Raw genomic sequence first — 27,499 nt, forward strand, 5'->3', positions numbered from 1 at the left:
AAAGATAGAGTGTGTGTGTGTGTGTGTGTGTGTGTGTGTGTGTGTGTGATTTATAGGGCATATGAAAATTATTGGAGCATGGGGTAATGTCTGCATAGTTAAACGTCTCTATAGTCCTTATGACCCCATTGTACAAAGCACATAAACATTTATTTTAAATCAATGATCCTGGACTAATGTATACATGTATATATAAATCTTAGAGACACAATACATCTTATTTTAATCTTTGTAATTTCATTATACAAATTATTTGGTATAAATAACAGTCTGATTCTAATGCTATAACTTGGACAATGTTTGTTGAGCACCAGTTTGACCGAGCTGCTCCTTTACTAGATGTGCTGCATCCACTCCGCATCCCCAGCTTAGACACACACCGTCTGATCCATGCCCGTAGTTATGTACCACCTTAATGAGAGAGTTTTAAAAATGGAGAGTTATTCTTGGTTAAGTAAACTCCACTGGTAATATAGAAATGAAAAGTTGAACGACATATATTTGTGCGCATTAACAAATTCAATATTCTGGATTTGGAAAATTGTATTGGTGTGACCGCTATATAATTTGAGGTAAATGTTTAACTTACTGGTAGACGTCTGTCGTTGATTGAAATAACCTCCATTTCTAGTCGAACAGTGGACCTCCATGGCCGAAGTCCTACCCACAATTTCTCGATATCCGCGTGTTTGAGGGAGGGGACTAAAGTACAACATCGATCAATGATATCATCAAAGTACTTCTGGTCCTTCTTCAAACACTCCTCACCTCGTTGACGAGTTCCACCAAGAACGACATTATCTTGACTGTAAATATAATGCAAGATTTGTAGATTTTATTCATTCGTCATTTTTGGGCGCAGTATGTTTGTGTTACTCACAAAGCAGATGGATTGTGACCAAACTGTTCAATGTCTGTCAGAGTATGTTTGGTTCGTTGTTAAGTTTTAACATATTTTAGGTGTATGACTTTGTTCCATCAGAAACCTTCCAATTACCAATAAGCATGCTATATGCGGAAGAAACATCCTTGCAAGATTTGGGTGATCAATGAGAAAAGAGGAGTTTGAGGAAGAAAGAAATGTGACAGACGGACCAGGGTGACAACAATTAATATACCCGGACTTTCTATAGAAAGAGTGGGTATAATAAAAACTAAGCTTTGGGAATTTAAAAAAAAATTGTTAAGCTTGTTACATGCACTTCCTCTTACCCTGGGTAGATATAGGTATCGCCATTACCGCCAATGTAGAAGTGTTTAATCCATGGTGCTTTAGCCTAACAAAATTATTTTACAGTAAGTTTGTCATCATAGAATATTTAAACAGTAGGTAAATTATATTGTAACAGAATAGATAACAAGAGGCCCAAGGGCCTAGAATCGCTCTTCTGATAAATTGTACAACCCCACCATTTCTATTCTTAGCCTCTTAGTATTCTAAATCTTTAGTTAAATCCTAAGAATTCAAAAAAAGTAGGTCAATGTGACCTACTTTTTGGTTTACACATTTTGAGAACCCAAGAAATATCAACTGACAAAGTTTGATGATTTTAAGCCAATTAGTATCTGAATATTGAAATATAGCTGTCAAATTCCAATCGTAGGTCATGGTGACCTACTTTTTGGTCAGCGAACTCCGAACATGCAAGACCCATCAACTGACAAAGTTTGATGACTGTAGGTCAAATAGTATCTGAAATATATAAATATAGCCGTCCAATTCCAAAAGTAGGTCAAGGTGACCTACTTTTTGGTCAACACCCTTTGAACATGCAAGACGCATCAACTGACAAAGTTTGATGACTGTAGGTCAAATAGTATCTGAAATATATAAATATAGGTGTCCAATTCCAAAAGTAGGTCAAGTTGACTTACTTTTTGGTCGAAACCCTTCGAACATGCAAGACCCATCAACTGACAAAGTTTGATGACTGTAGGTCAAATAGTATTTGAAATATATAAATATAGCCGTCAAATTCCAAAAGTAGGTCAAGGTGACCTACTTTTTGGTCGACACACTCCATTGACTCAAGATGCATCAACTGTCAGAGTTTGATGATTGTAGGTCAATTAGTGACTGAAGTATATAAATATAACTGTCAAATGCCAAAAGTAGGTCACAGTGACCTACTTTTTGGTCGATAAACTCCGAAGACTCAAGATGCATCAACTGACAAAGTTTGATGATTGTAGGTCAAATAGTGTCTGAAATATAGTAATTTAGCTGTCAAATACCAAAAGTAGGTCACGGTGACCTACTTTTTGGTCGACACAAACCGAAGACTGAAGACGCATCAACTGACAAAGTTTGATGATCCTAGGTTTTACAGTGCCCAAAATATGCATCTAAAATTGAAAATGTGAAATTTGAATATCTTCAAAATTCAAAAAGTAGGTCACTGTGACCTACTTTTTTATAAATATGTTTCAAGGCCTCAAGATGCATCAACTTACAAGATTTGATGATTCTAAACCTCTCAGTATTTGAAATAACAACTTAAAATATATCTATAAATGATAAGCCATAAAATTCAGAAAGTAGGTCACGGTGACCTATTTTTCAGTTGACGCATTTCAAGGTCCCATGATCCACCAACTGACAAGTTTTGATGGTCATAGGCTTCAAAGTGTCCAAGATATGCATCAAAATTAATTTTAAAATAAATACCTGCAAAATTCAAAAAGTAGGTCACCGTGACCTACTTTTGAGACAACTTGACACAAGGTCCTAAGATGTATCAACTGTCAAAATTTGATGATCCTAGTCCTTATAATGACTAAAATATCTAAGATTTAAGGAATTAAATTTTTTTTTTTAAATTTAGGTCAACTTTGAAGTGACCTTGAGACCACGCCCTTTGCCCCAGGGTAATGCCTTGAACATTTTTAATCTACAACATATCCTCATCCTTATGTGTAAGTTTGGTGATAATCTGCCCTGTGGTTCTTGAGAAGAAGATTTTTTAGCAACCACTACTTTTGTTTGTATTTTTCTGATTATCTCCCCTTGTTAAAGGGTCACATCCCTCTATTTAGTATGTATGAAAGCCCTTGGGCCAATGATACCCTGTAACAAATTTGAAAAAAATTGGCCAAGGGGTTCTTGAGTTATAGCCCTTTTTCTAGAAAGTTTACGCACACCGCACACCTCACACCGCACAAATGGCCATAGCATTAGCTCTTTGAGCCTTTGGCTCAGAAGAGCTAAAAAGGGAATCTAGAAAATTTCATACCAGTTTAAACCCTTTCGAAATGTTCTAAAACTCACGCGAATGGTATGTCCTCTGATTGGAACCATCATCTTGTCGTTAAATAGCGTCCTGCTTCCCAATCCCGTGCAGTTCACTATGACGTCATACGATTCTCCAATCTAATGGTGTAATACATTCATTACAAAGTGGAAGAATGATTAACTATTAACGAATTATTTTTACTCCTGACTCTCACTTACTCGATATTATCATTGTAAAAGAAAAAGAAAGAAAAAAGAACATGAAACATTACCCTTTTCGTATTAAAGTTTAGCAGATGTTCGGATTTTGCAGACGGTCAGATCTCTGTGTAGATTGGAGATTATGAAGTTATGATAGATGCTCGGAAGAAGAAACTAAGCTCTCAAAGTGTATGGAATCGAGGTAAAGTTATGATGTGATTCGGATAAAAAAGAAATTACCAACCTCATTAATATTGTTCAGTCTACGACGAACTATTTTCCCGCCCTTGTCTTTAAATCTGCAAATTTCGACTCATCATAATTGTTCTAAGGTTATAAAAAGAATACATCTTTTCACAATCTGACATAACACGTTTTCATAGATGCCTTCTATTTATGTAATGATTGAAAATTATGCATGGTGCATGCGATATTTCGAAGTCGTGTTACTTTTTCAGAAGCCATGGTAGGTAACGCCGGCATTCCACCATCAATGAATCCTGGGCCCAGCCATACCTATAGATAGCAAGAAAATTAATATCATTGGTAGTCTGTGCCCTAAGTATTTCCTTTTGATAATTAGTGTTTGGTACTTAGTACATGTATCAATCAAACATTATCATGGACTGTATTCTACGTGAGGCGTTACCCCCTAATGGCAGCATTCAGAAATATACGTGTATATCTATTTTTTATTCTTTATACATGTTTTGCCTATTGATTGTAATGTATATGCCCATTAATATATGACTTTTTCTTTGAAAAAAAAAAACACAACAAAAACTTGAAAACTGGTAATCTATTATATGCATGATAGTTCGATTTTTTATGAGATAGATAATGTATATCAAATGATATGTCAGAACAATCAATTGCTATTACTGTATGTACATGTATATTATGTCAGAACAATCAATTGCTATTATTGTATGTACATGTATATTATGTCAGAACAATCAATTGCTATTATTGTATGTACATGTATATTATGTCAGAACAATCAATTGCTATATGTACATGTACATATGCTTTCATGTTGTTGTGCGATGATGAAATATTGTCAAATTTAAAAAACAACCCATTATTTAAACAATAGTGTATTTTTGTTGTTAACATAAGGGTATAATGTCGGAGTCAGCGCGTCATTAAATTTTCCATTGTTATCTCCTCCAAAAATAACAACAAAAACACACACGTGTGGATTTGCGGCAAGAAGACAACAAACGACTACAAGTACTATTGCCAAACGGTGCACATTTTATTGTTACATCAACGCCATCTAATCTGATTGTACACTGTAGGTGTAATTTTTTTTGAGAAAAAAGAATTTTATGGAAATTATATAAAATCCCTGTACAGTAACTTATTTACCCCCTCCCCTCCCCCCCCCCCCCAATAATGGACGGTTCTGTCGTTGTTTCTATATAAACAAAAGAAATTTTAATATCAATATATTTTTTAAGTAATTGAGGGTATGAACTACACGGTTCACGCCTACTTCATGAAGTGCGTTAGCGCTTTATGAAAAGTATGCCGAAGTAAAGTGTTGCAGTTCATACCATTATATATTTTCAAATACTTATATTTACATTCTACTTCCATTTTTGTCGGAATTCCCAGCCGTTAACAAACATTCTATATTCATCAAGATTCGTCGTGCATTGTTCCCAACAGCAGCGCACTAGTAATCAGAAAATGGTTATCATTACATTTGGTAACGATGCTAAAGGAAAAAACGTTGAAAATGTATTCAAAATTACAACGAAGGGTTGCAAGATGGATGAGTTTTGGGTAGTCCTATCTTCGTGTGACTGCTTGATATCAATAGTTCAAAGCACAGGAGCTAAGCCCGTTTTGGGCCCGAACTCGGTGATACCATAAATATAGAAAGGGGTCTAACTCTGACCCAGATAAAAAAAAACTGACCACTCGCTTCAAATGCCTAAAAAATCTTAAACTAGGTATGCTATTCTTATTTTGTCGTTTCCCTTGCATAGATTAATGTTTTAACTACTTGCATGCCAAATTTCAAGTCACAGGTTCTTCAAATAACAAAGATACTCTCGATTTCACTAGTTTATTTTTACTAGGACATTTACCGGTCCAGGTCACGGAGTCGTTTCTCGCATATGACAGCAGCGAAATTCAGACTAGTGTGGAAGATTTCGGACCTGTGAATTAAAATTTCACATCAATTATACGCTACATGATTTTAAGAAACGTAAATTTGCACTGTGTCAGGAAGCTTTCATGTAAATTTGTACTTTCCTGGCCCAATGGTTCTTGAGAAGAAGATTTTTAACGATTTTCCCTATATATTTTTAAGTATTTTTTTTATCCCCTATTGTAGTCCCATCTTACCCTTGGGAATTATGATTTTAACAAACTTGAATCTGCACTATGTCAGGAAGTTTTCATTTAAATATCAGCTCTTTTGGCCCTGTGGTTCTTGAAAATATTTTTAAATGACCCCACCTATTTTTTGCATTTTTGTAATTATCTCCCCTTTAAAGGGGCATGGTCCTTTATTAAAATAAGCTTGAAAGCCCTTCACCCAAGGATGCGTTTGCCAAGTTTGTTGAAATTGGCTCAGTGGTTCTGAAGAAGAAGTAGAAAATGTAAAAAGTTTACAGAGAGATGGACAGACAGACAGACGGACGGACGGATGACGGACAACAAGTGATCAGAAAAGCTCACTTAAACTGCTCAAATTGACAAAAAAATCATTTGAATTTGAATTTCAAAAGTTTCCAAAAACTGATACTACATGGATATAGATATAAAGCTATCGTGGAAACCATGGTATAATAGACATGCCAGCATAGTCCTGAGTTATTGTCCTTGACAACATCTATAAAATATACATAACTGTTTATTTATATAGAATATAAACATTTTCAGCATCAACTAGTTTACCAGTTTTAAAAAAATGATATATGTGAATAAAATTCCTCCAACAGATATATTTCTATCGTGCACAAGCACAAAGTTTAATTAAATAAGATTTTGCAAAAGCCCATGACGTCACATGAAGGCGGAGCTACTTTAAGGTATACTGTGTAAGCTTGGTATAGGAAATGCAGTGTGTAGTTCTTTAAGATATCCGATACACTAACCGAAAATGTGGGGAGGGGGGGGGGGGGTGCAGGTTAATGTTGAAGAAACAAATCTTTGAAAATTAAGATTTTGAAAAGTAGAAGATTAAAAAAAGTTTTCAATAGGATTCGAACCCATAAGCTAAGATTGTCACTTACCAATCTTTGCTTGGTAATACCTCTTAACTACATACTAGGCATTTGTGGGAACAGTAAATACATGCCAGGAACGGGTCACTCAAACTGCTAGGTACCTTTTATATTTCCGGGTGTGCAGTGTATCAGAATCCTTAATAATGTAGAAAGATAATTATCTTAAATATGATATTGTCTTACGTGTGATTGCCGGGTAACCTTTGAAGTTCCTTCTTAGACAATTCACGGAATGTATAGTCAAACTTGCTGTGAAATGGAGCCTGAAATGTGGTGATGAATATAATTAGAAATGCCCCGACCAGGAAAATTTACATGTAATCGCTTGTACACATTGGGTGATATTTGAATGTAATAAATGGTAAACCAGCGGGTACACCGATTCTAATCGTATAGCAGTTTTTCCGAGTACTACTGAACACTCGTTCATTCATTCTTTATTTCCTCCCTTGTGAGATTACACATAACAGGAATGTTGATTGTGGGGTATTCTAAATCGATCGTTGTCTAGTTCAATCATGACAAATTTTACCTTGAACTTGATGAATAGCCTTCGCATTTCATGATCAGTTTAGTCTTTATCTTGAATAGTTCCACTATGACTTAGGTTGAAATTGTGGAATGTCCATATCATCGATAGTAGGGGTTATGAAATCTCTGTGTCAAAGATTCGTCATGATTAGTGTATGACGATAGCTAGATACACAGTTAATAAAAGCGATCGAGACCAATCGCCAAGGCTAGATCTGATGCTGTCATCGCCTTAGGCGTGCCCCACCCCCAATTCATATCAACATGCACCATTGATTCCTTCTGCAGGCAGATGTCTCCAACAGTACGGAGCATGTGCCTAATCACCTTTATATAGATATATGTAACCCGAAATTTTACCGGTCTCTTGGAACTCCATAATTGGTAACCAAATAGTCTCAGAACTCCTGCACTGTTGGACTCTTCAGACATATATAGTTGATGGTACCACTCGAAAGAGTCATGGGTCCAACGGCTGTGATTAGAAATAAGCATGATTTTACAAACTTTATACACATATTCAATGGAAGCTTTCGCAAGGTTTATCGAATAAATTTAAAAAAAACAACAACAACAACATGATCCCAGAGCTTGGAATGACGTAATTCTATTTGTATTTTTCCCCTTTCTTTGATATTTTATAATTGGCAGTTATTGGGTTTTGAGGAATGTTAAAAAAATTGTTAAACACATCTTTTACAAAACGTTAGAGACTTAAAACAATACAGAGTATACAGTATTTAAAAATACCGTTCAAATTCTCTCTCTCTCTCTCTCTCTCTCTCTCTCTCTCTCTCTCTCTCTCTCTCTCACCTTAATTTCTTTGTATCAGCATTCGTTCGCTCCGATAAAATTCCAAAGTGACCGGCGGCACCATCACTTGTAGTTTCCGTAGCAAATTGATCAGCAATAATTGTAATATCTACACCCGGTATCAGTAACTGCACGTTCACAGCAGACGACAACCCGATCACTCCAGCTCCTAAGACACATACATGGGCCATAGTCATTTAACGATTAATCTAAAAATAACTAAACGATTTTATAGGATAAACAGCACTACCAAGGTTATATCAGGGACGGATCTTGTAAGTTTTTACATACCGGAAGTTCCCTCAAATTGATCCCGGAAATATACTGGAAAACCAAAGGGGTTACAATTATATACATTGTATGTGTAATGAATCAGGTCTCTGATTATGTAATTGCATTCTGACCACTAGTTGTAAATAAACCAATCTATGTTCTAACTCTGTTTTCCCTATGAATTAGACTCTTCCAAGTCTATATAAACAGCAGCAGTCTGGCAAGCGAGTCTAGTGCTGAACATGAGAATGCACTTTTAAAAAAAGAAGATGTTTTGCAACAAGATAGAAAAGTGGGTATGGGTTGTTTTTCTTTCTTCGTAAAACGTATTTGTAAGGTTTTCAATATGGAAAATCTTAAACATAATATTAAAGATTTAAAAAATCTTCGTTTTCTTTCATTCGTCCTGTATAAACTTGGAGGGGTAGGTAGTGTAATGAATCAGGTTGCTGATCAATTCAAATAGTTTATTTCATTTCATCCTGTTATTCCTAGGGATTGGAAATAAACCTACCTATGTTCTAACCCAGTTATTTCAATAAAATAGACTCTTCCAAGTCTATATAAACAACAGCAATCTGCCAAACGAGGCAGTGCTGAACAACACTCCAGACAGCAGAGAAAGCAACAAAGCAAATCTAAATAATAATAAGTCCTGAAGTATAGGTTGCGCCTGTAGGTTAACCATCGTAACTGTCCACCATTACTTAGAGTGAGCTGGTAAACTAACTGGTTAGAGATCTTGGGTGGAACCAGTAACTCAAACCAGTTGTGGTACCCAACAGTAGGGCCAAGTGTCTAGGGGACCGAGTGGCAAGGGACAGTGGCACCAGTTGTTCAAGAGAGAATTATGTACAGAGTGGGGATAGGGAGATAGGAACTGTGGGGTTTAATTGTAAATTTGCTATTATTTGTCTTGTTTCTTTATTCAGTCATGGTACATATATTGATTCGGTAAATTACAGGTCTATCATCGTAAATATATTGATTATGTACTTTGGTAGTTTGTCAGGTACCAGACTTATATTTTTAGAATTTAACTTGATAGAATCCAAAATCCCGGGTGTATTTGGCCAATGGTTTAAAAAAGACAACAACGCTCTGTACCTTAGCTTTTTTATAAAGCATCTTTACGTGTTTATAATTTTTTTCTCATTCAAATAGATTGTATTGTATTGAAATATTTTATCATAAATCTTAGGAATACCCCAAAAATATCGACGTCGCCAATACCAGACCTATTTTACACGCTGCTTCCATTTGATTTTCTGAAGGTTATAATCTTTCTGCACGAATTTTGATAATGTCCTTGAAAACAACAATATTAATGTTGAATCCTAACCTCCGTTATATAATCAATAAACTCGCCCTGCTAACAAAGTGAGGGTTGATAGTTATACATCCAAAAATACACTTGGTTTATTATTTACTATTACCTCTATTCTATGAGCGGATCCAAAAATTTCCCCAAGGAACTGGTTTCACTCCATAAATATTTTAGGGGATCAATTAAAAGTATGGACTACCATTTTAGCATTTTACAAAAATAGGCAAATATATATATTGTTTTCTACCTAGACCAGGGATGTTGGGTTCAGACCCTCTAACCCCCCCCCCTTCCCAATAAATGCGTGCTTGACATAGCCTCTACCTTTAGAAGTTTAAGTTTTAGGAACTTTTGCTACAATGCCCGGGCAATAAACTATTTTCAAATCAAATCGTAGTCTCATCCAAAGGAATTCATTAAGATATTTCATTTAAAAGAAAATGGGGAATTTTTTTTATTGTGCTGAAAATCTCATAATAGGATAATAAAAATCATGAAGAAAATCTTTATTCAATAGCAAGGCGATGATTATCCTGAACATTAATCAGATAATCTTCATGTAGCAAAGACGTATTTTCATTTAACACTCAAAGAATTAAATATTTCTGTAATCAGCATTCGCATGATTATGAATAAATTCTAAATGTTTGACCCCCCCCCCCTTTGGTGTTGTCGGTTGGTTGATTGTTTTACGTTCCGTTGGATTTTTTTCCCACTCATATTGAGATTTCTCCAGCTATAGGTGATGTACCATATCTACATGTATGCTTAATGCTAAGGGCAGAAACAGTAAGAGTGAACTCCGTTTTTAAAGACATATCCGAAAGTCCCGCCACTTTTAAATTCCGAGCGTTTGGCGAAAGACCAATCACTACCTATTTTTATGTCTTAGTTTGACGCGGCCTTTGCACAAGCTGGGCTCGAATTCGCGACCTCCCGGTTACGACGCGAACACTCAGACACCACTGAGCTGCAGCGTTTACGTCGTTGATATGATACATTGAAATCCATTCACAAGCCTAGAATTAATTAAGTTGATTACGATCACTTGATATCAAATGCATTCAAGGACATTGTTATGTACATTAATGGATTTCTCTGTCACAGTACATGTATATGTGACAAGGTTGATTTCCTTCTGCAAGTGCGTGTATGCGTGTATGCTAAACTCGTCAGTGTGTATTATGACGTCAAAAAAGTGGCGTCTCGCAATTATATCGTCTTCCCATACCGCACCAGTACACTATGATGCGGGGCATTGAAATTTATTGAGATCATAATCTACTTAAGACAAGGGGAGGTGACTTTGCGAGATACCTGTCATTTTTCATGATGGACTTCTGGGATTGTGACAAAAATTCTCTGAACTATCCCGGTACCCAAGGTCTTCAAAGTGTAAGATTCATGCTAGCATGGTTCCCGAGACCTTCCGATCGAACAAGCACGGAAGAAGTCTTCTGTGCTTGTACAATTGGAAGGCCTCGGGGACCAGGTTAGATTCGCGCTTGCACTCAGAAGGCCTCGGGAACCAGGTTAGATTCGCGCTTGCACTCGGAAGGCCTCGGGTACTAAACGAATACGTATGCAGCTCCAGCTCAGTCTTTCTGCCAACTTTAGTCGTTAGAGCTCGCAGTACGAGTCAAATCAATACATTTGGCATTGTTATTCTTTCGAAATTAAAATGATTGCTTTTACCTAATTCATAGATGCGTTGTGCCAGTTGTAAACAATGCGGGCGGTGGCCGAGAGGTTCGAGCGTTCGCCCCGCATGCAGAAGGTCGGGATTCGAATCCCGGGACAGTCCTAAGTCGTTATTTAAAACAGGTAGTGACAGTTTCAACGCCAAACGCTCGGCATCAGGTGACCTTAAAACCTGAAGTCCCGTGTCACTGTTGGTGTGGCACGCTAAATAACCGTCACTGCTCAATGGCCGTAAGCGCCGAGCAATTCTCGAGCGAGACTTTAAGCAAGATACAATCAATCAATATAGTACGGTTGGGAATTCAGACTGAAATTAAAGTAGAATGTAAATATAAGACACAAACATTTTTGAAATGCATGAAGGTCGACTTGATACCTGCCCTGCCTTCTGTAGCCTGTCTCATGACCAAGTCAATCACCACGAGGAAGACTAGAGAGCCCTGGAAAACGCCAATCTGTACAGTGAAAGGTTCTGTCAGCTTACCCTCAGGATGACGTGGCAGGTGACATCTTCATATGTGTACAGTTGTTGGATGATGGTGACGACATTAGGTGGAAAGACGTATAATTAAGTAATACATCAATCTCAAAGGCCTTTTGAAAGTCGACAAAGATCGTGTGGAGAGAGGTTTGCCATTCTAGGGACTGCTCGATATTATCTGCAGTGTCGCCATGTGGTCCGTGCATGATCGGTCTTGACGGAAGCCTGCTTGTTCATCCCGACGTGTTTGGTCAAGGGCGGTATTCAGTCTCTCGAAGATGATCCTTGTCAAACCTTTCCCTGGAACAGATAACATCATAATTCCCCTCCATTTGTTGCAGAATGACAGATCTACTTTCTTAGGCAGCATCACAAGTTGCCCTTTCTTCCAGTAATCTCTCCTGCTCCCAGATCTTCCGTAGGGGTGGGTATAGCATCTCAGTTGAAGTCTGCATGTCTGCCTTTAGTGCTTCTGATGGTATTCTATCGGGACCTGCTGCCATACCCGACTTTCATGACTTGATGACTTTAGTGATCTCTGCCTTGGTGCTGATGTCAAGGAGCTGGGTTGGTGGTGGGATGTCTGGTGGGACTGATGATGCAGGTCTGTTAAGTATTTCTTTGAAGTGTTCAGTTCATCTTGCTCTATGGTCCTCTTCTCCTGAAATTGCACTTCCCTTGTCGTCCCATGGGGATCCGGGTTAGAATAGGTCCTCAGTATAGCTTGTTTGTCGTAAGAGGCGACTAAGTGGGGCGCCGGGCGGTCCCTCGGATGAGACCGCAAGAACTCAGGCCCCATGTCACAGCAGGTATGGCATGATAAAGATCCCTCCCTGCTCAAAAGCCGTAAGCGCCAAGAATAGGCCTAAATTTTGCAGCCCTTCACTGGTAATGGTGACGTCTCCATATGAGTGAAATATTCTCGAGAGGAACGTTAAACAATATAAAATCAATCATTATTACAAAACAAATCGCTGTCCTTGAAAAAAGAACTGCATTACGTGGTCCTTGGACATGTGTTTCTAAGAGAACCTTGGTATTCTAGTTTTAAATAAAGATCTGCTTTAAAACAAGTTTGTTTTCTTTAGATCTTGAAACATGCTAATATTTCTTTAAGAGTTTTATCGCTAGAGATGTAACGATTAATAAGCGTAATACATGTAGATATGAAATATTTTGTAGCATTGACCTTTGACATCAAAATAAGAGTCGTTCTTGTATTTAAACTAGACTGTAAGTTCAAATTCAACAGGGGATACAATCTTGTCTAGATAATAATGTTCGAGTTTCATACCTTAATTCAATGATATACATGTAAATCTTGACAACAAAATACCTTAATCCAACAATATAGAATTGATGCTCACAAGCTTGATGGTCGTTTTTCATTCCAAAAGCTCATTGCGACTTTACAAATGTTGTATATGTTACTCCTTGCACTAAATTGACCTAGATAGTTCTAGAGAAGTGATGTTTATTTCATCGACACCTGTGACCGAGATTGTTCTAGACTTCATGTTATTTTTAGTAGAAAGATGATGTAATGGTTAGACGTATAATCCTGTCATGCCTAGAGAAAACAGATTTTGCTAGCATTGTAAGACCAGTATTGAAGATGATAAACATTTTTACTTGTCCTTTATACAAGTAGATGTATTCAAAATATCATATTACAATCCTGTATCTTGTTTACTGGATCCTCCCAATCTTGTGTCCTTAAAAGCTTGTTTATATATCAGAGACTCTTTACCTTAGAAACAACGGAATGTTACGATCATAATATCACGTAACACAGTATGGAGTTTTTTTATTACATGGATATCAACACCTATGTGCTTTAAATCGTGCCAATAAAAGAATTTCAGTTGAATTGATAAACCTCCCAGTTCTTTGATACATACCTTTACTTTGTTGTCTGTGAATAACATTATAATTCTACTGATCGAAAACAAATTCAACCGTATCTTAATTTACACTAGGCTTAAATACCATCGATGCATGCACATCAGTAAACGTTTTCACAAATAATCTTACGACTGAGATCAAAATCTAAAGGCACTTTAATACCTTTATTTCACATCTCCTGCAGATATTGTTTATGGCATGTCATACGTTGCAATAATTGATTATATCCATTTGCATTGTAGATCTATAATTTTCCATTTGTATTGTAATATTTTCCATTTATATTATAGAATTTTCCATTTGTATTGTAATATTTTCCATTTATATTATATAATTTTCCATTTGTATTGTAATATTTTCCATTTATATTATATAATTTTCCATTTGTATTATACATTTTCCATTTGTATATTATATTGTTCCATTTGTATATTATATTTTTCCATTTGTATATTATATTTTTCCATTTGTATTTTATATTTTGCTTTTGTATACAGACATAATAACTTTTCATTCATATTGTTATAATTCCATTTGTATTGCAAACAATTTCATTTGTATTGTATGATTTTTTTAAAATTTGAATTCTATGAATATTTTATCTATATTATTTATCTTTTCATTAGTATTGTATCCAACGGGAAGTTCATTTTGATCGTGTTGAAAATGAGTGAGGTTTAAGTGAATGGGATTGGACAGTTAAGGCACAGCTTAATTCAACCCTCTCCCTTACGACGAGTGAGCGAGGTGTTCCGGATGGTCAAACACAAGATAAACTTGTCTCCTTTTTCCGCACAGGACCTTTTTTGTTTGTTTACGTCCCTTTGAAAATTCATCACTCATATTGAGACGTGACCAGCTGTAGGTGAAGTACCACAAAATTAGATCTATGTTTAGCACTCAGGGTCGTAACAGTGAGGGTTCTTGAACGTGCCAACGCCTACCTCGACAAGGGATCTCTCATATCTGAAAGATCCGCAATTCTCAATTATTGTTAAAAAACTTGTAGTTTGAGTTTAGGTTCATGGTTTGAAAATATTTTTCATTGAATTCGAAATCGGTTTAATAGTTTGGCACTAAATGGAAAGTTTCGGTTTTAACCCCCCCCCCCCCCCCCCCCCCCCATCAAAATAGCTACATGAAAGGTGAGGATAACGAATAGTGTTCAATCTCATAACTCCTATAAGCAATACAAAATAAAGAGTTGGCCAAACACGGACCCCTGAATATACCAGAGGTGAGATAAGATGCCTAGGAGGAGTAAGCATCATTTGTCGACCTGTTACACCCGTCGTGAGTCCTATATCTTGATCAGGTAAGATAGCATGTAACATACATGTAAAAAGCACTTGAGTACCTGTTTCAGGGGGAGACATATTGTTTTTGTACTTTCCTTCCGTCCGTCCGTCTGTCTGTCTGACACAAAATCTTGTGAACGCTTCTCCTATAGATATGCATATTGTCAGGACAGGATGATCCAATTATTTTACGAAAAGTTATAGTGGATCTAAGAGGGGTAGAGGATGTTAAAATAGCTTGTGAACGCTTCTCCTATTATCCGATAGACTTGAAATTTTGTACATTACTTCAATGCCATATGCAAATGTGCATATTGTAGGGACAGGAGGATCCAATAGTTTTCCTTAAAGTTATATTTGATCTGAGGAGTGTAGGGTGTAAAATAGTCCTATGTGGCTTATGGGAGTTCATAATGTCTATGTTCCTGCTCGTGCTTCCTCCTCCATACCATGCAGTGCATTAAGGAGAGGAGGTTTCATTTGGAGCACTTCCAATTTGGGGAACTAGGAAAACATTTGTTTTTCACAAAACAATATCTAGTTGATTTATTATTACAATCACTCAGAAGAAGATATTTCTTATCTTCATTTGCATTAGAGTGTAAATATGCCCATGATCATTTCTACCAATACTCATTAAAAAGGCGACAAAAGAAGGCTCGTGTCACAGATTATGTTGAAGCAATACTACCTTTGTATAGAATAGATTATTTCCGTGATACATTTAAAATGAACAGACACCGTTGAGTCCCTAGTTACTAAGTTAGTTCCATATTTGATATGCATCTACATGTATGGTGATCAAGATGGTTGTATGAAAACCAATCAAATTATGTCAAATACGTATACACGGCTATCTAACGCTACAAATAATTGCAGATTTGGGAGTGTGTGAGGCGACAATTTTCAATCTTGTGAAACGCATTTCGTCTGTAATCTATGTTCTGAATTAATTACAATAATTTTTTCACAGCAAGGACTATATACAATCAAACTATAGTAGACAAGTGCCGCACTCCGATATCAAAGCTTCTGTAGTCGCCATGTTGAACAGAGTTAAAACCGTCGAAACTGCACCCAGAAGTGGTTTTAAGTTTTCGTGAAACTAGTTTTAGTTTAAGACCGATATATGGAAAAAAAACCAACTGATTTTGGTTTGACACTGGTTCAAAACGGGTTTTGAAAATAAATGGAAAGTTTTAAAAATCGAGTTGAAACCTAATTTCTGCAATGAAAACGCCTGAAATATTGAGCGTTACGCGAAGAAGCAACCCCTATTCATATTTACGTCTTATGTTTGACACGGCAATGCCACGAGCGGGGCTCGAACTCGCGGCCTTCTTGTCCCGAAACAAATGATACATGTACAATACATTGTATATAAAAGAGCTACTGCGACCGGTTCCCAGCAAGACTAGTTAAACATGTAGTTAACAATGATCTGATATGGATGGGGAATGGAGGATGTATACAATATCTTAAAATTGAAAACTTTTACATTGCCGTTATCTAGTTTTAAAAATACAATTTTAGTAGAAAGTAATCGGGAAAAAAATTAAAACCATTGCTAGACTCGAATCCCATAATCTACAGATCAGCAATTACTCAGCTAGACAATTGGATTTAAAATGAATATACAAGTATTGCTGATATTTATATTTTCATTTCATGGTTCAAAAGGAAGTCAGCCATTATGACAATGTAGTACACAACAATTTTCAGGAACTAGAAAATTGTCAGAACTTGATTGGACAAGGATCACCCATCATTATGCAGTAGGATCACCCAAGCTCGTGCAACGGAGTCACCCAAGGTCGTGTAGCAGGGTCACCCAAGGTCGTGCAGAAGGCTAACCCAACCTCATGCAGCAGAATCACCCAGCCTCGTGCAGCAGAATCATCCAGCCTCGTGCAGAATCACCCAGCCTCGTGCAGCAGAATCACCCAGCCTCGTGCAGCAGGGTCACCCAGCCTCATGCAGCAGCCAACCTCGTGCAGCAGGATCACCCAGCCTCGTGCAGCAGCCAACCTCGTGCAGCAGGATCACCCAGCCTCGTGCAGCAGGGCCACCTAACCTTTGGCAGCAGGATCACCTATCCTTGGGCAATAGCCTATATGAACGGATCTAAAGATAAGTTTTATCTGATACTGTTTAACAATCCAAATTGTTTTTAAAAGTACAAAACACACGTTCCATGTTGTATAGTATGCACCTCGGCCTTCTTTTACATTAACAATATTGATACAGACATTATATTTTCAAATTCGTCATGGTTGTTGATTTTTAGCGACTTACGGAATTTCTGCATGGCCACAATTACATAAATCATTAGTATGCTAGAATACAACAAATGTGCGTATACACATATAGTTTTCTAGTTTCCATGGCAGCCAACATACAGTAGGCATGGGGGTACGTTTCTCTCTCTCTCTCTCTCTCTCTCTCTCTCTCTCTCTCTCTCTCTATTTGGAAGGTATAAACATCGCTAAGGGTGACTTCCCAAACCTGACCATGTGTTGTTCAGAATGACAAATTAAGAATGCACACAATTTACAAAATGTACAATGTAAATCATAATTCCCAATTTTAGATTTGACATAATGCGTTTAGATGCGCAAAATGATAGTCCCAATACCATGTGGTTTGTTAAATAAATTTTTCACCAAAGCGAGTGATCTGCTATAATCTCTTAAAAAAATAAAATAAATAAAAAATAAAACTTCATCCATATTGAAATCACTTATGGATATAGTACTGTCTACAGTAAAGTATCTATCAGACTGTTCAAATAATAACACATTACCAATACAGTATCTGAGTGTAGTATTTAAATGATTTGAAACACATTAAGAACACTACTACTACAACAGTACGGATATTCGTGCATATCTTATTTGTTGGCGACATGTGCCCACGAGTTCATTTTATCCGTTCTTCGAAATAGGTTACTGAATTCAAAACGTGTTTTCTTTGCAGAGCAAACGGACTGCACAACTGGTGAAGTTGTACATTGAAGGCCAACTGCACCATAGCTTTAACGAGAAAGTTCTGATATTTTTCTGATGACTTCTGAAACGAGTGGTTTTGATGTATCAAGAGAGAAATCATTGCAGCTCTCTCCAGTAATTTTTATAGAATGTTCAAAATTGCATTCCACGTTTCCTACAGAAACAGCCAAACTTTTCTTATAGTGATAACCACTAATAATATCAATCAAATATCTTCCAAAATCTGACTTTTCTGATGAAGTGAAAATAATGATAATAGAATTCGCTTTTTGCATTGCAATTTCCAAATATTCGCGTATTTTGCGACCAGGAAGACAATCTTTGTCGTTGACTAAAACTTTCACATCAAGACAAGATGCCAGTGTGTGTGACAAATGTTCTGACAATTTGCAATCCTCTGTTTGATTTGAATGCGTTAAACACAGGACAAGAATGTCGCAGCATTCACACTCTGATGCACATTCACATTCTTTCTTTGGGGTCACCACGTAGTAGGCCTGCGAAAAACGCACTCTTGCTTCCTCTGGATCAGGTTTAAGCAAAGAATGCTCGGCTCCCTTCAGATACACCTTTAAGTAAAGTTCACATTGGATTTCATCGGTTTGTTCTGTGCATTGTAGCAACGAAAGTGTGCCTATAGCATTATCAATCTCGTTTAGATTTAAGTAGCTTTCCACCACTTTTATAATCGCATTAATGTCAGAACTATCGAGATCAACTAGTTTTTGATAGAAATCAAGGGATTCCTTGTATTCATATACTAATTCATGCAACTTGGCAAATTCTTCCGGTGGTGAATTTTCGTTCTGCAGTAATCCTCTTAATGTTGGGAATGAAAAGCATTCCTGTTTTATTTTAGGGATAGATTTAATAACTAAAGATGCTACTTCAAGCGACTTCCATAACAGCTGTTTGCCATCATTCTTTAGTTTTCTTTTCAAATCTGCATCTGTTTCCATATCAGCCAGTTCCATCTTGCATATAGCTTGTTGTTCATATGCATTTATAACCAGTATCGTATATTCGGAGGTTTGTCCTGTTCTATTGCATGTTATCATTGCAAAACAGTCGATGGCTTTTCTTTGTAGTTCTAAATACCTAAACATTAACCCTAATTCGTAGCGTCCAGTATCAAATTCATTATTCATCTTTAAGGCCTTTTGCAAATGTGAAACAGCTTCCTTAAGAAGCTCGTTACCAGGTAAATAAGGAATTTTTTTTCGGTGATTTCATCCCAATTATTTGAATTTTTTGGTGTGAATTTTTTTCAACAGCAGCGTGTTTTCGTCCTCGATTACTGTTGGGGTTGGGTGGTCTTTTAAAGACAGATTGCTGGGGTACATTTTGTGTATATGATGAATATGGTGGTAACCGATCCTGGGTGTCTATATCCTTTGATGTTGGATTTGGAAAATATAGGTGTTCACCTTCCTTCATATACATTTTATTTTCATGGCCTCTCCATGTCATTCTTGACACCGAATGTCCTCTTGGTAATTGGGTAAACTTTCCACGTTGATATGTATTTCCAGATCTGAATGCATTTGATGGCTGGCGTGTTTCAGAATCTGGCCAAGTAGTTAGAGAAACAGAGGATTTATTGCCAGTCTTGCGACCTTTAAGAGCTATTTTCTGCAAAGTTAAAGCAAGATGATGCCGAACAAATACTGTATCATTTCTTTGTAATGATTTTTGTAAAATCGCTTTCGAACATTCAAGTTCCCCGAAATACCTTAAATACTGTCCATATCGGTGCAACACAAAATAAGCCTGAGGGCGTAATTTCATCGCTTTTTCAAAGCATTGCTGAGAATGTTTTTATAGCATCATCACGATTTGACGATTTATGTTGGTTCCAATATATGACCCCCAGTTCAACCCATGCTCTTGCAGCCAGCTCATTTTCTTCGGAATTTGTTATGTTTTTTAGAATGCCAATTGCTTCATCGGTGTCTTTTTCTGGGTTGAATGCATTTGGATCACGCATTGTATAAATGTGTGACTGGCGTCTCAATGTCAATGCAAGACCAAATTCCCACTGAAGATTTTTATTTTCATTCCTGCCAATGGCATAACGGTACTTCTCAACGGCCTTTGCATGAAAATAAGGACCAAGTCTTGAGTAACAATATGCAATTTCAGCGATTGCATGTGTTTTCTGCTTCTCATATTCTTCGGTGTCTAAGTGCATCTGCTTTGCTTTTTCTAAAAGAGATTCATACTCGGACAGTTCGCCTTCTTCTTTTCGGAAAATTATTTCATTATTGTGATAGATAAGGCTATGATTTTCTTCACCATATTCTCCCACTTTACTAGCATATTCTAAAGCCCGTTCTCGATCCCCTTTCCTCCACTGTAGGTAAGAAATGAAATTCAGAAGCCGTATATTTTCTTCTGCACCATCCAATTTGCTCTCGAAATCATCCACTAGCCTTTTCAATACGATTTCAAGCTTTTCCTTCGTTGTGATGACGGTGTCCATGCAGAAAGATGAGTATTGTCTTATTTCATCCATGCTTGTGCTAAAATGTGAAGAAAAAATCGTCTAGTCCTTTCTTATGACTGTAATGTTTTGCAGCTTTGTTAACGCAATCACTTTGTTTTAATAGCAAATCTGATTACAAATGTGCTTGATGGTTCATGAATTTTGAAATTTAATGAGATGTTTCGCTGAAAAAAGATTGTTTGTTGTATGTCCCTTCTAGAATTTTTCACTCATGCATATACGTCACCAACTGTTACAGACTTAGGTCGAGGGAAGTTTGGTATATTTTTGTTGGAAATAAGGACCAAAATGCTGCCCGATGCCGTAGGCAACATTTTGGTTACAGGCTGTCCGAGACCCACTCAATAAACGTGTTTAATTAACATCCTGATATATTTATATCCCAAACTATGTGATTTACTGTTCAAAAGCATTATTTCAATGGTGAAACCATTTTTTTCTCTCTGAATCATCATTCCAAAATCCGCCCAGCCATCTTACTGTGTTATTACGTTCTCTGTCATTCATTGTCCATCTGAATAACCAGAGACACTACTTGTATTAGATACCGTTTTTGTTGCAGAAGTAAATGATACTGAACATTGCAAATGTTCCTAGAGGAGTAAGTATCAGAACAACACGGGAATTAACTAACTGGGGTTTCTGGGGAACAGTGTTCTCGATTAATTACGAGTAACCTGTGTCGCATCGAATGTTAATGCGATGATGTCAAACGGTCCATTGGAAATTCAATGCTGGATTGAGCATTTCAGTGGACCATAAGTTCGAACATTAAATTTGCTGGGGGTACTTTGTCCACCCCAAAAATGGGGGGATTGAAAACCCTAAAATGGCAGACTTTTAAAAATAAACATTCAATTAAAACGGGGAGGAAGGAGGGGAGGGGATACAATCCCCGGAATTTCCCCTAAGATCCACCACTACTATTTAGGGGAACAAATATGAAACTGATGATTTGCAAACGGGAAAATGATTCCTGCTTTTTGAATATAGTTTCAAGAATATAATTCTTATTTATCAATGATGATATTTCACTTATTGTATTCCCTAATTAGATAAGTTAATTTGACTTCATCTACGTTTTTATATAGTATCATATGAACTAAGTTGCCGTTAATTCGGGTCATATGTAAACATCATGAGAAACGTCACAATATGTTTGGTTCCTTTCTTCCATTTTGTTCCTACGGCAATATTGATCTGCTTCTTATGAAAGTCAAATTTCCTTGATAATGAAAGGTGAAGATAACGAACAGTGATCAATCTCATAACTCCCCAAATCAATACAAAATAGATAGTTGGGCTAACACGGACTCATGGACACACCAGAGGTGGGATCATGTACCTATGAGGAGTAAGCATCCCCTATCGACCGGTCACACCCGCCGTGAGCCCTACAATATCATCAACATCAAATTGCATGGAATCCGTAAATTCTTCATTGGATTGAATTACTTTAAATACTACTTGGCCAATTCATACCAAAGTTGGTTCATATACATGTAATATATACATGAGCAAAGACACAAAAACTGGGTTCCGGAACCATAGGGTGCGAAAGAATATCTATAATGCAATCTTTAAATTCTTTAATTTCGGACAACTATTAAGTACGACGGCGTATTCGTGCCAATTTACCTAGCAGAAAAAATAAAAATAAATCGTTTCTACGATTTATTAAATCGTAGAAACGATTTAAAAAGTCGTTTCTACGATTTAGAAAGTCGTTTCTACGATTTAGAAAATCGTTTCTACGATTTAAAAAGTCGTTTCTACGATTTAGAAAGTCGTTTCTACGATTTAGAAAATCGTAGAAACGATTTAAAAAGTCGTTTCTACGATTTAGAAAATCGTTTCTACGATTTAAAATGTCGTTTCTACGGTTTAGAAAATCGTTTCTACGATTTAAAAAGTCGTTTCTACGATTTAGAAAATCGTTTCTACGATTTAAAAAGTCGTTTCTACGATTTAGAAAATCGTTTCTACGATTTAAAAAGTCGTTTCTACGATTTAGAAAATCGTAGAAACGATTTTAAAAGTCGTTTCTTCGATTTAAAAAGTCGTTTCTACGATTTGGAAAGTCGTTTCTACGATTTAGAAAGTCGTTTCTACGATTTAGAAAATCGTTTCTACGATTTAGAAAGTCGTTTCTACGATTTAGAAAATCGTTTCTACGATTTAAAAAGTCGTTTCTACGATTTAGAAAATCGTAGAAACGATTTTAAAAGTCGTTTCTTCGATTTAAAAAGTCGTTTCTACGATTTGGAAAGTCGTTTCTACGATTTAGAAAGTCGTTTCTACGATTTAGAAAATCGTTTCTACGATTTAAAAAGTCGTTTCTACGATTTAGAAAATCGTAGAAACGATTTAAAAAGTCGTTTCTACGATTTAAAAAGTCGTTTCTACGATTAAGAAAGTCGTTTCTACGATTTACGATTTTTAGGTATCGGGTGATATATTGCAATTGGTCGTCGTCCGTCATCGTGCGTTAACAATTGAACATTTTTAACTTCTTCTTGAGCTTCTTTGGGACAATGTGTGAATTAAAGAAGAGGCATGATGTTGATTTAGACTCGTTTATATATGTGAATATGTACATATGAGTTATGATATATTAAAATATCTGTCTTAAGTAATTAATGAGACTTATGTACCTTTTGTTTTATTATTTGTAAAAATGACATAGAGGACGAACACCACTTTATATTAATTTGTCCTCATTACGAGGAATTTCGACATAGATATATCAAAAAGTATTATTGGCAAAAACCATCTGTTTTCAAATTTGTACAATTATTAAGTGTTCATAATGTACACGAACTTTGTAATTTAGGGAAATATTTATGTCTTGCACTTAAGTTGCGAGAAAACCTTGTTTAAGTCATTCTCCGTTGCTTGCTTGAATTAGTACACTGCCATACAATGTCATTTTTATGTACATGTATTTATGAAATTGATGTGATAAGACATATGTCTTAAGCAATAAAGAATATAATATTATTGATAATCATCATTCTTGTTGAAAAAATGTGATATGTTTAAGTTTGTAAAGAATAATGAAGTTCTAGGGAGCCGCTATCCTACTGATACCAGATGAGTTTTTTATTTTTTGGTAATCAGTATTTGACTAATTCATATTCGGACGAACGAAGTAAGGGAGAATGAAATACTGTATATCACGTCCAGCTCATCCATCCTCTTCCATCTGTGTTTAGCCCAGTTCAGTTTCAAAGACTTTCATTAACTTCATAGTATCTTAGCAAGCAATTAACAATTACCCTCGGACTCTTGTTTGATTTTCCAACTTCCAGCCATATGACGTGGCGCGAAAAACCGTCAATACACTCATGAATTGCTATACCAAATGGTTTCAACTTGTCATTTTCATAATATGCCAAATATAATTCGGACCTTTGCTGCTGTACACTCTTCACTTTAATCTGTCCCTTTTCCGTATATGCATGGACGCCTTCTGGGTCTTGTATCAGTGGCAGATTTAAGGGGATGGGCGCAGCCGGCGCCCCCTAAAATTTTCAAATTTAAGGTAAATCGTGGTCTCTTTAGAAAAATGTAAACGATAGAAGAACTAATTTCATCCACTCTCGAAAATATAAATGACAAAATCTTTTTAATTGAATTAATTTTATTGGGAGAACTTACATTTTTTCCAAAACCCCTTAAAATTTGCGTCATTTTATTAATTTCACTTTATTAAAAATGATAGAAAATAGTAAAAATGACTACACAGGAGACATAATGTCAAGCCCTATAAAATGTATGAGCTTCTGGGGGGGGGGGGTCCCTGGGCCCCCACCCTGGACCCACTGGGGACCTCAAGGGGGCCCCCAGCCTCATAAAGTTGCGCCCCCTAACCGCAATTCCTGGATCCGCCCCTGTGTATGGAAAAAAGCCGTCTGATATCCTCTTGGGAAACCCTGTTACCAACTTTTCAGTAAATCCATCTGTACCTATGAAGTTGGTCACACTACTCTAAAGTTTCCTCAATGAAAAGGGCAACATCGCAAAAATATTAATTAGATTTGTATTTCCGTTGAAAAAGGCACAAAGTTGCAGAAATCCTTTAAATAGTTTTTTCATTAATAATATTGCAGTACTTGTGAGTTAAAGCAACAGCTATTTCGGAATAGCACAGTCTCTTCTCAAAATATCGTTTAACTACATGTAGTTCCTCTCGCTTTTCCATTATCATCAAGGTCAAATCGATTTAAATTGTTTATACGATAATACAAGAGGCCCACATACCTTATCGGTCACCTGAGTACTAGTTAAAAGTATCACTATAGTCTCAAGGGCTATAAAATCTAGAAATGATTTCCTGTTCTGAATATCTATAAGCTCAATTCTAATATTCAGCAACAGTACATTATCAAACAACATGTGTTCTTTTAAAATCTTCAATGCCCTCAGAAGTGCATAGACAGATGAAAGGCTTTACATAATATATACCGGTAATATATATCAACATTAAACGATATGACTAATTTGGACCCAAACTACAGTCAAAACCCTGGGGTTGCAAAATTAACCTTATTTTGTACATCCTTTTCTGCTATTCTTAAACATGCATTTAGATTTTATACTGTATCACCAAACTTAAAGAAGTCCTTCGAATCTTTAAGACAATAATCATTATAATAATTTTGTAACCACCCTGAAACCAAACCCTTACCCCCTGGAATAATGAAATTTACAATTTCTGTAAAGGACTACCTACTCGTTTTAGATATCCATTTAGTTTTAATTTAGTATCAACAGCACTAAAGAAGATGTTATATAAGTGTTTTACACATAAACGCTATGTACCAAGTTTGGCCTCACCCTGGGGTCAAAAGTCCTACCCAGGGGATCATGAAAATTGCAATTTTGGTAGGCCTTCCTGCTCTACATCACTATTCATTTAGTTTTTCTTACATATATGTGGTGTTAGAGAAGAAGATTGTTGAAAATTATTCAATTTTGTGGCAGTTTTTGCTTTGTCCTTCAGGCTCAAGGGGTGTAGGAGTCCTGAAATTTACCATTTATGTCCCCTTTGTCCCAAAGATGCTTCATACCGAATTTGAAAGGAATTGGAATGATCATACTTATCAAGAAGTTAAAAATGTTCAATTGTTAACGCACGATGACAGATGACAACCAATTGCAATGTCACCCGAGACCTAAAAATCGTAGAAACGACTTTTTAAATCGTAAAAACGATTTCCTAAATCGTAGAAACGACTTTCTAAATCGTAGAAACGACTTTTTAAATCGTAGAAACGACTTTTTAAATCGTTTCTACGATTTAATAAATCGTAGAAACGATTTTCTAAATCGTAGAAACGACTTTTTAAATCGTAGAAACGACTTTTTAAATCGTAGAAACGACTTTCTAAATCGTAGAAACGACTTTTTAAATCGTAGAAACGACTTTCTAAATCGTAGAAACGACTATTTAAATCGTTTCTACGATTTAATAATCGTAGAAACGATTTTTTTTTTCTGCTAGGTAAATTGGCACGAATACGCCGTCGTAATTAAGACAAGCTGTGAGCATAGTCATCGTCAAAAACGAGACCTCTGTACTACCTATATGAATAGATGGGCCCCTGGTCCGATTTATAGCTCATATATCTATACTGAAAATTAATGTATTGTCATAGTTCGCTATTTAAATTTAGTACTAGATGGATGCTTTCACACAATGAACTATATATAAATATCTAAACTACATCAAAACCCGTGCAGAATCAATAAACAATGCACCTTTTGGATTATCGTCGCAAACCACGGGGTATTGTTTCCATTTCACTCCACAAACACCTTGTACATTTAGAATGGAATGAAAATAAATTCCCACAAACGGTTTTATGATAGTTTTTAAATTTTGTTTGTTTAGTTTAGATGTGACACTTTGTATGAATAAGAGAACTTACAAGAACAAAATATTTACAAATAGATTTTATTGAGCGAAGATTTATTGGAAAGAATATATGACTTATAAATTTATGGTATTATGGTCTATGCTGAATGTAGAGAATTACCTGACCTTATGATTCTCATAAATAGTCTCGCTTTTCCCAGACTCTAGCTCTCGAGACTTTGCAAAGTATCGAGAGCGAGAGTCTGGGGGAAAGTGACCTCGTTGTAGATATTGATGGTGAAGAATACAAGTTGGCTTCCAAACCTCAATGTCGAATATAATATTTTAAGAGGATAATATTAGCCGGTGACGTCTCTAAATAGGGCGTAAAACAACATCCACAAAATTCACAGAAAAATAAAAGAAACGTACAATAGCTTTCCTTTTTTCTCACTGATTGTAACAATTTTGTTTTCCTGTCTTTAAATACATATCTAAATGATTATGCTGCATGCACATACATGCTATTGCTACAAATGGGAAAAAAACTTAATTGGGGGACTACCTAGTCGATTGAAGACAGTTAAATAGAACTATTAAGTTATCAAATCCTTACTTACCGTCAAAAAATTCTCACATGTATTATTTGCTCTTCTATACCAGAGACATTAACTTGACAAAATACTCAAGGGTGAATTCCATGAAATACAAGGGCATGTACTTTCGGTTTACTTTTCAATAATAAGACTACTTGGAACAGAAATTCAAACTGTGGTTATAGCACTTAGGTAAAATGCTTTGGTAAATATCGGTTTATCTAAACCCTTCTACGATATAACTGTTTCCAGGGGCGGATCCAGGAATTGTGGTAACGGGGGGCGCCACTTTATGAGACAGGGGGTCTGGGGGCCGCCTTGATGCCCCCAGTGGGTCCAGGGCGAAGCCCTGGTGGGGGTCCAGGGGGGCGAAGCCCCCGGAAGCTCCTGTATTTTACAGGTTTTATAGAGCTTGGAATATATTTCGTATTTAGTCATTTGTACTATTTTCTATCATTTTATATAAGGTGAAATTAATAAAAATGACGCAAATTTTAAGGGTTTTTGGAAAACATTAAG

The 27,499-nt window shown here is 36.3% G+C and overlaps 1 protein-coding gene and 1 pseudogene across 7 annotated transcripts; both read right to left on the minus strand.

Moving 5' to 3' along the window:
• Positions 1–204: 204 nt before the first annotated feature.
• LOC125655757 (D-aspartate oxidase-like) lies at positions 205–13,211 on the minus strand. 7 transcript variants are annotated; one of them, XM_056149321.1, is made up of 11 exons: positions 13,175–13,211; positions 8,317–8,349; positions 8,026–8,194; positions 7,573–7,687; positions 6,865–6,944; positions 3,884–3,949; positions 3,678–3,732; positions 3,269–3,370; positions 1,213–1,277; positions 590–806; positions 205–411 (listed from the first exon to the last, which is right to left on the minus strand). In XM_056149321.1, the coding sequence occupies exons 1-11, from the start codon at positions 13,194–13,196 to the stop codon at positions 283–285; spliced, it is 1,053 nt and encodes a 350-aa protein (XP_056005296.1). In that variant the 5' UTR covers positions 13,197–13,211; the 3' UTR covers positions 205–282. The 7 variants fall into 7 exon arrangements, with proteins under 7 accessions (XP_056005296.1, XP_048742214.2, XP_048742222.2 ...); XM_048886257.2 differs by having other exon boundaries at positions 11,703–13,194; XM_048886265.2 differs by lacking the exon at positions 13,175–13,211 and adding an exon at positions 11,712–13,053.
• Positions 13,212–16,643: 3,432 nt separating this feature from the next.
• On the minus strand, positions 16,644–27,140 carry LOC125655779 (uncharacterized; annotated as a pseudogene).
• Positions 27,141–27,499: the final 359 nt, after the last annotated feature.

This window comes from Ostrea edulis, chromosome 1 (assembly GCF_947568905.1).
Source record: "Ostrea edulis chromosome 1, xbOstEdul1.1, whole genome shotgun sequence".
Lineage (NCBI taxonomy): Eukaryota > Metazoa > Mollusca > Bivalvia > Ostreida > Ostreidae > Ostrea > Ostrea edulis.

What these genes read in the sequence shown, in the direction of transcription:
- LOC125655757 (XM_048886257.2), bottom strand. Translation starts at nt 11,730, where the DNA reads ATGAGACAGGCTACAGAAGGCAGGGCAG. An exon ending in AGGTTACCCGGCAATCACAC is followed by an intron (nt 3,950 to 6,864) that starts GTAAGACAATAT and finishes TGCTATCTATAG; the next exon opens with GTATGGCTGGGCCCAGGATT. An exon ending in GACTGAACAATATTAATGAG is followed by an intron (nt 3,371 to 3,677) that starts GTTGGTAATTTC and finishes TTACACCATTAG; the next exon opens with ATTGGAGAATCGTATGACGT.